Raw genomic sequence first — 8020 nt, forward strand, 5'->3', positions numbered from 1 at the left:
CTTTCTCAAGTCCATACTTCACTCCACTTTCCAGATTAGTTTTCTAAAATGTTGTTCTACATATTTGTCTTTGTTCCTCAAAAACACTTCAGTGGCTACCCATTACTCTCAGATAGGAACTCCTGACTGTAAATGTTTAGGCATTCCATCATTTCACTCTTACTTATCTGACTTATCTGCTCTCTTCTTCCACTGCACTCCAGCTTGTACTCAACAGTACTCTTGTGCTCTTACTCCTTGTATCTGGTTTTTGACTTTCCTGTTTTCAAGTAGATTTTCACACCTTTCCATCTGCCAGAACTCCTTCCCCCTTCACATCTGGCAGACCATTACTCTCCCCATTTTCAAAGCTCTCCTGAAATCCCACATCCTCTAGAAGGAATTCATCAAGGAGCCAGGGACAGAGGGAGGAGGGAGCAAGGATCAGAGGGAAGGAGGAAACCAGGGTCAGACAGGAGGAGGGATCCAGGGTCAGAGGGTAAAGGAAGCCAGGGTCAGAAGGGAGTCAGGACCAGAAGAGAAGATGGAGCCAGGGTTAGAAAGGAGGAGGGAGTCAGGAACAGAGGGTGAGGAGGGAGCCAGGAACAGAGGGAAAGAAGTCGTTAGGGAAATGCTGTTCAGAATCCCCTGGTGATGAATAGGTCCACCAGGGCTTCTTGGAAGGAAACAAAAGTCCTTCTCCAGCACACATCTGGCAACTGTCCCTAAAAGCAGGCAGGGGACTGTGGGTTGGGAGTGAGAGGTAGAGTTGTGGAGGGGAGAGCTTCTCCAGACTCTGCTGTCCCAGGGCCCAGGATCCTGAGAAGAGGCTCAGAAGGTAAGTTTCTGGGAACAGTTTCTTTGGGGCTGGTCCTCCCCAATCCCCTTCCTTTTTGATGATTCTGAAGTGGTGAAAATGTTTGTGATGGACCTGGAAGTCAGACAGTAACACAGTAGGAACTGATCCTAAGGACATGTATTTTTGTTTGTTTATTTGGGGGGATTTTCAGTTGCTCTTTTAATGGTATTTGTAAAGCACCTACTATGTGCCAGGAACTAGACTAAGCATTGGGGTAAATACAAACTAATAAGGTTGGACATGGCTAATCTCCTCACCATTCCTCGTTCTTGCCTGTCCCGCCGTCGACCCCCAGCCCACATCATCCCCCAGGCCTGGAATGCCCTCCCTCCCAACATCCGCCAAGCTAGCTCTCTTCCTCCCTTCAAGGCCCTACTGAGAGCTCACCTCCTCCAGGAGGCCTTCCCAGACTGAGCCCCCTCCTTCCTCTCCCCCTCGTCCCCCTCTCCATCCCCCCCGTCTTACCACCTTCCCTTCCCCACAGCACCTGTATATATGTATATATGTTTGTACATATTTATTACTCTATTTATTTATTTTTCTTGTACATATCTATTCTATTTATTTTATTTTGTTAATATGTTTGGTTTTGTTCTCTGTCTCCCCCTTCTAGACTGTGAGCCCACTGTTGGGTAGGGACTGTCTCTATATGTTGCCAACTTGTAATTCCCAAGTGCTTAGTACAGTGCTCTGCAAACAGTAAGTGCTCAATACAATTGATTGATTGATCAATAAGTGCCAGATAAATGCCACAATTATTATTACAATTATTAATAGGACCGGAGTGTAGGGCTGTGCTCCAAGTTGGGGCTCAAGACAGATTGGTGATATGTAGGGGAGCCCCAAGCACTGTTGCCCTGAAACTTCAGCCCACATCCAAACCCTTTTTTGTCTGAAAACCTACTTAGAGGATGCTGAGAGTGTATTGCTTCGTCTGCTTCTAGGTCAAGCTGCACTCACCTGCTCTGGGGTAGGGACTTGGGATTTCTTTTGAAAGAAAGTCTTTAGTGTTAAGTAGAAGACTGTCATTTAGAAGCATCCTACCTATAGGGTGAAAGCAGTATAGCTTGCCTATAGGAAAGAGAATGGATCTGGGAGTCAGGACCTGAGTTCAAATCTCAGCTCTACCGGTGGTCTGGCAGATTTGAAGAGGGAGGGGACTCCAGGAGTGGAGAAGGATTAAATAAGGGGACAGAGCCAGGGTAGGCAAAGATGGGGCCCACCGAGGATACCTTCGGAGTAGCCAAGTGAGCCCCAGATGGGGAATAGTGGGTAAATAGGGCAGAAAGAGGAGAGAGATGGTTGCTACCTCCCAGAAGCCAGTTGCTTCTTTATATTGTATTTATACTGTCAACCACTGTTCTACCACTGGTGTAGATATATGTTAAATAGGTCTGACACAGCCCCTGCCCCACATGGGGCTCTCATTCTAAGAAAGAGGGAGAACATATTTTTAACCCCCAGACATTTAATCTCTGAGGCAAAGAGAACTTAAATGCCTTGCCCAAGGTTACACAGAAAGCAATTGGCAGAGCCAGGATTAGAACCTTAAATCTCTGACTCCCAGGCACCTGCTCTTTCCACTAGGCCATGCTGCTGGTGGCAGGATCAGAGGGAAGGAGGAACGAGGGTCAGAGGCAAGAGGGAGACATAGATGGAGGGAAGGAGGGAGCCAGTGTCAGAGGGGAGGAGGGAGCAGAAATTCAGAGAGAAATGGTAACCATCAGAGGTTTTTCCTGTATGGGAGAGCCCCATTCTGGCATCAGAGTGTGTGACGGGGAGAATGGGTCGAGGCTTGAGGCAAAGAGACCTATGAAAAGGCTGATACAATAGTCAAGTCAGGAGATAATAATAATAATAATAATAATAATAATAATTATGGCTTTTGCTTACAGTGCCAGGCACTGTAATAAGCACTGGGGTAGATACAAGCTAATTGGGTTGGACACAGTCCCTGCCCCATGAGGAGTTCACAGTTTCAATCCCCATTTTACAGATGAGGTAACTGAGGCACAGAGAAGTCAAATGACTGGCTCAAGATCACAAAGCATACAAGTGGTAGAGTTACAATTTGAACCCATGACCTTCTGACTCCCAGGCCAGTGCTCTAACCACCATACATGCTGCTTCAGAGATGATGAAAGTTTGAACCAGAGTGGTGGCCATTTGGGTGAAGAGAAAGAGGTGGATCTGGGAAATACTGTGAAGGAAAAACAGGTAGGATTTAGTGAATGATCAATTATGTGGTATTGACATTTAGGGAATGAGACAGAGGGAGGATCAGCAAATGAGACTGAGAAGGAGGTTTCAGGAGGTAGGAGAAGAACCAGGTGAGAGCCAGATCAGAGAGTGTTTCTAGGAAAATGGAGGGGTCTACAGTCCTTCAGCCAGCCACATGTATTGAGTGCTTACTATGTGCAGAGCACTGTACTAAGTGCTTGGGAGAGTACAATATAGCAGACACAGACTGTAAGCCCGTTGTTGGGTAGGGACCGTCTCTATATGTTGCCTATTTGTACGTCCCAAGTGCTTAGTACAGTGCTCTGTACCTTGGCTTCACAGACTCTGTCCTCTCCTTGTTCTCCTCTTATCTCTCCAGCCATTCATTCTCGTCTCTTTTGCAGGCTCCTCCTCCCCCTCCCATCCCCTTACTGTAGGGGTTCCTCAAGGGTCAGTTCTCGGTCCCCTTCTGTTCTCCATCTACACTCATTCCCTTGGTGAACTCATTCACTCCCATGGCTTCAACTATCATCTCTACGCTGATGTGCTGAAGGTACTTGTAAAGCGCTTACTATATGCTGGACACTGTACGAAGTGCTAGGGTAGACATAAGGTAATCAGGTTGGAGACAGTCTATGTCTCACTTGGAGCTCAAAGTTCTTAATCCTCATTCTACATATGAGACAACTAAGGCCCAGAGAAGTGAAATGACTTCCCCAAGGTCACTCTCTGCCCCTGCTCTCTCTCCCTCCCTTCAGGCCCGTGTCTCCTCCTGCCTTCAAGACATCTCCATCTGGATGTATGCCTGCCATCTAAAACTCAATATGTCCAAGAATAAACTCCTTATCTTCCCTCCCAAACCCTGCCCTCTCCCTGACTCTCCCATCACTGTTGATGTCACTACCATCCTTCCCATCTCACAAGCCCGCAACCTTGGTGTTATCCTTGACTCCGCTCTCTCATTCACCCCTCACATCCAATCTGTCACCAAAACCTGCTCGTCTCACCTCTGCAACATTGCCAAGATCTGCCCTTTCCTCTCCATCCAAACCACTACCCTGCTGGTTCAATTACTGCATCAGCCACCTCTCTGATCTCCCATCCTCCTGTCTCTCCCCACTTCATACTTCATGCTGCTGCCCAGATCATCTTTGTGCAGAAACGCTCAGGGCATGTTACTCCCCTCCTCAAAAATCTCCAGTGGCTACCAATCAACCTACACATCAGGCAAAAGCTCCTCACTCTCAGCTCAAGGCTCTCCATCACCTCACCCCCTCCTACCTCACCTCCCTTCTTTCCTTCTACAGCCCAGCCCGCACCCTCCGCTCCTCTGCTGCTAACCTCCTCACTGTGCCTTGTTTTCGCCTGTCCTGCCATCGACCCCCAGCCCATGTCCTCCCCCTGGCCTGGAATGCCCTCCCTCTGCACATCCGCTAAGCTAGCTCTCTTCCTCCCTTCAAAGCCCTGAGAGCTCACCTCCTCCAGGAGGCCTTCCCAGACTGAGCCCCCTCCTTCCTCTTCCCCTCCTCCCCGCCCGACCTCCTTCCCCTCCTCACAGCACCTATGTCTATATTTGTACAGATTTATTACTCTATTTATTTTACTTGTACATATTTACTATTCTATTTATTTTATTTTAATATGTTTTGTTCTGTTGTGTGCCTCCCCCTTCTAGACTGTAAGCCCGCTGTTGGGTAGGGACCATCTCTATATGTTGCCAACTTGTACTTCCCAAGAGCTTAGTACAGTGCTCTGCACACAGTAAGCACTCAATAAATGTGATTGAATGAATGAATGCTCTGCACACAGTAAGTGCTCAATAAATACGATTGAATGAATGAATGAATTCCCTTCTCAGGAAAGGCAGTTGGGAAGCCAAGATGGAATAGGACAAAGTGATGGAGTTCCCTGTTAGGAGCGACCATTGAGACTTGGGCCTGGTTCTCCAGGATCGAGAATCTGTCCTACAGAATTGATTGTGCTGCTATTGGCTCTCAGTGTGTCCCTCGCACTCTCTTGTCCCTGCCAATCATGGCAGTCAATCATGGGGTGCATCAAGAATGTAGACCATCAGGGGTACAGCACCCTTCAAAGTGAAGAGGTAGTCTTCACCCACTTCAACCAGCTCCAAGCAGAAATGGGACAAGAACCAATTGATGGTATTTACTGAATGCTTATTATGTGCAGAGCACGGTACTAAGCACTTGGGAAAGTACAATACAACAGGATTAACAAACACATTCCCTGCACTGAATGAGCTAACCATCTAGAAGAGGAGACAGATATTGATATAAATAATTTATGAAATATAATATAAAGGTATGAACAAAAGTGCTTTGGGGTTGGGAGTTGGGTGAATATCAAATGCCCAAAGGTCAAAGATCCAAGTGCACAGATGAGGCAGAAGGGAGAGCGAACTGGGGAAAGTGAATTTTGGGGAAGGCCTCTTAGAGGAGATGTGACCCCAAGAACCCACGTTTCCTGAGTCCCAAAGGACTTCCTTGGCCCTATGGCCAGACTAGAGCACAGCCTAATGGACATGACTATTACCAAGTGATTGGAGACCTCAGTGAATGTGGCCTCAGTGGACGAAGGGGGTGAAACCCCAAATGTAACCTGTTGAGAGGAGACTTTGAGGAGTTAGGACAAGAATGGGATCGAGGAGAAGGGGTAATAGTTAGAGGGTGCAGTGGGACCCAGAAACACATTGAAATATTGAAGACACACCACTCACATAGACTAGAAACTTTTCAAAAACAAGATATGCACCAGAGTAGAACTCAAAAAGAGGGAGAGGGAAGGGTTTCAGCAGATGGAGGGTGAAGGTGTTGCAGGCAGGGGGAATGATGTGCTGAAGGTACTTGTAAAGCGTTTACTATATGCTGGACACTGTACTAAGTGCTAGGGTAGACATAAGGTAATCAGGTTGGAGACAGTCCATGTCTCACTTGGGGCTCAATGTTCTTAATCCTCATTCTACATATGAGACAATTAAGGCCCAGAGAAGTGAAATGACTTCCCCAAGGTCACTCAGCAGACAAGTGGCAGAGCTGGGATTAGAACCCCGGTCCTTCTGATGCCCAGGCCTATGCTCTGTCCATAGGCTGTGCTGTTTCTCTAATGGACACCAAGTTAGGTTTCCAAAAGGACCACAGGCCAGTCCTCAGGGAGCTCAGGACTCACTTGTGAGCTGATTGCTGTCCCTTTCTTCTCATGGCCCCAGCATGGGAGATTCCCACGGCAACACCTCTGACTCCCTCTCCTTCATCCTGACTGGCTTCCCGGGATTGGAGGATTCCCTGTATTGGATATTTATTCTACTGGGAGCCCTCTACTCTGTTTCCATCCTAGGAAACTCCCTGATCCTGGTTATCCTCAAGGAGGAGCAGAGCCTGCACCAACCCATGTACTATTTCCTGGCTATGCTGTCCATCAATGACCTGGGCGTGTCCTGCTCTACCCTGCCCACAGTCCTGGGCACCTTCTGCTTCAACATCAGGGTAATCAGCTTCGATGCCTGCATGACCCAGATGTTCTTCATCCATCTGTTTTCCTTCATGGAGTCCAGCATCCTGCTGGCCATGAGCTTTGACCGCTATGTGGCCATCTGTAACCCGCTCAGATACTCAGCGATACTGACTGGCAGCCACATTGTCAAGGTGGGTTTGGCCATTTTAGTACGCAGCTTCATTTTGATCCTTCCTTCACCCTTCCTCCTGAGGAGACTGCCATTTTGCAAGGCCAACATCCTGCATCACTCCTACTGTATCCATCCTGATCTCATCCGCCTGTCCTGTGGGGACATCACTATCAACAACATCCTTGGTCTGTTCATTGTGCTCTCCACATTTGGACTGGACTCCATGCTCATCTTCCTCTCCTACGTCTTAATCCTCAGGTCCGTCCTGACCATTGCATCCCAAGCAGGGCGATCCAAAGCACTCAACACCTGTGTCTCCCACATCTGCGTGGTGTTCATCTTCTATGTTCCCATGGTGGGTGTGTCCCTGGGTCACAGGTATGGGAAACAGGCCCCACCATTCGTCCACATATTGATGTCCATCATCTACCTCTTCGTGCCACCCATGCTCAACCCCATCATCTATAGCATCAAGACCAAGGAGATCCACAAAAGGATGGTCAAGATGCTTTCTGGTGCTTTCAGGGTGTGCTGGGAGAGGTAAGCCTTTGTCTGCGTAATATTAAATGCTTCTTTTCAGTTCTTCACCTTTGTGAAATGTCTGAGCCTCCTGGGTTCTGGTCACTGAGAAAAGCAGAGTCTCTGCCCCTATCTGCTTTGTGAGCTTGAAGAATCATGTAATAAAGAAAATCTCAGTGGTAAGGCCAGTGGTGTGTGACCCATTCAGAATCCCCTCCGTCCCCCACTCCTGCACCAGACCTTCTTGGTCACCACTATTTCAGACATACTGAACCAGAGAGACCCAGGATAACATGGAGTCAGGGCTCTCCATGGTGACCTATCAGAAATTGGGGTCTTTATTCAGTGCACCTCAAGACAGGGCAGAAAGGGGCCAGGGGAAGGATAGGACAAGCTTCATTCTCATCAAGACCCTGGAGCCTATGTGGGAGGGGCAGGAGGGCAGATGGGCCAAACCCAAAACGGAACTGAGAATGCATTTTGCTCAACTCATTCACTATAGCTATCTGTTGCCAAATTGTACTTTCCAAGTGCTTAGTACAGTGCTCTGCACACAGTAAGTGCTCAATAAATATGATTGAATGAATGAATGAATAGCCAAACTATGAGAATGCTAGACAGACCACATTTTTCCCTTTCCTGTCATCCAGACTCTGGATTTAGATCAATTTCTAGATTCATAGAAAGCTTAGCTCTGGCTTTCTTTTCAAATAAGAGCTCCACTGGTGATGAGCCCATAGCCAAAGAGATAGTTTGGGAATTACTGTCAAATAAGATCCTGTCCTGAATATTTTGCTTTGGCA

General features: G+C 47.7%; 1 protein-coding gene across 1 annotated transcript; it reads left to right on the plus strand.

Moving 5' to 3' along the window:
* Positions 1–6282: 6282 nt before the first annotated feature.
* On the plus strand, positions 6283–7686 carry LOC119919490 (olfactory receptor 51I2-like). The gene has a single exon (XM_038739941.1). It carries the CDS (start codon positions 6283–6285, stop codon positions 7240–7242), a length of 960 nt encoding a protein of 319 aa, XP_038595869.1. The 3' UTR covers positions 7243–7686.
* Positions 7687–8020: the final 334 nt, after the last annotated feature.

The sequence above is a fragment of the Tachyglossus aculeatus genome, chromosome 2 (assembly GCF_015852505.1).
Source record: "Tachyglossus aculeatus isolate mTacAcu1 chromosome 2, mTacAcu1.pri, whole genome shotgun sequence".
In the NCBI taxonomy this organism is placed as follows: Eukaryota; Metazoa; Chordata; class Mammalia; order Monotremata; family Tachyglossidae; genus Tachyglossus; species Tachyglossus aculeatus.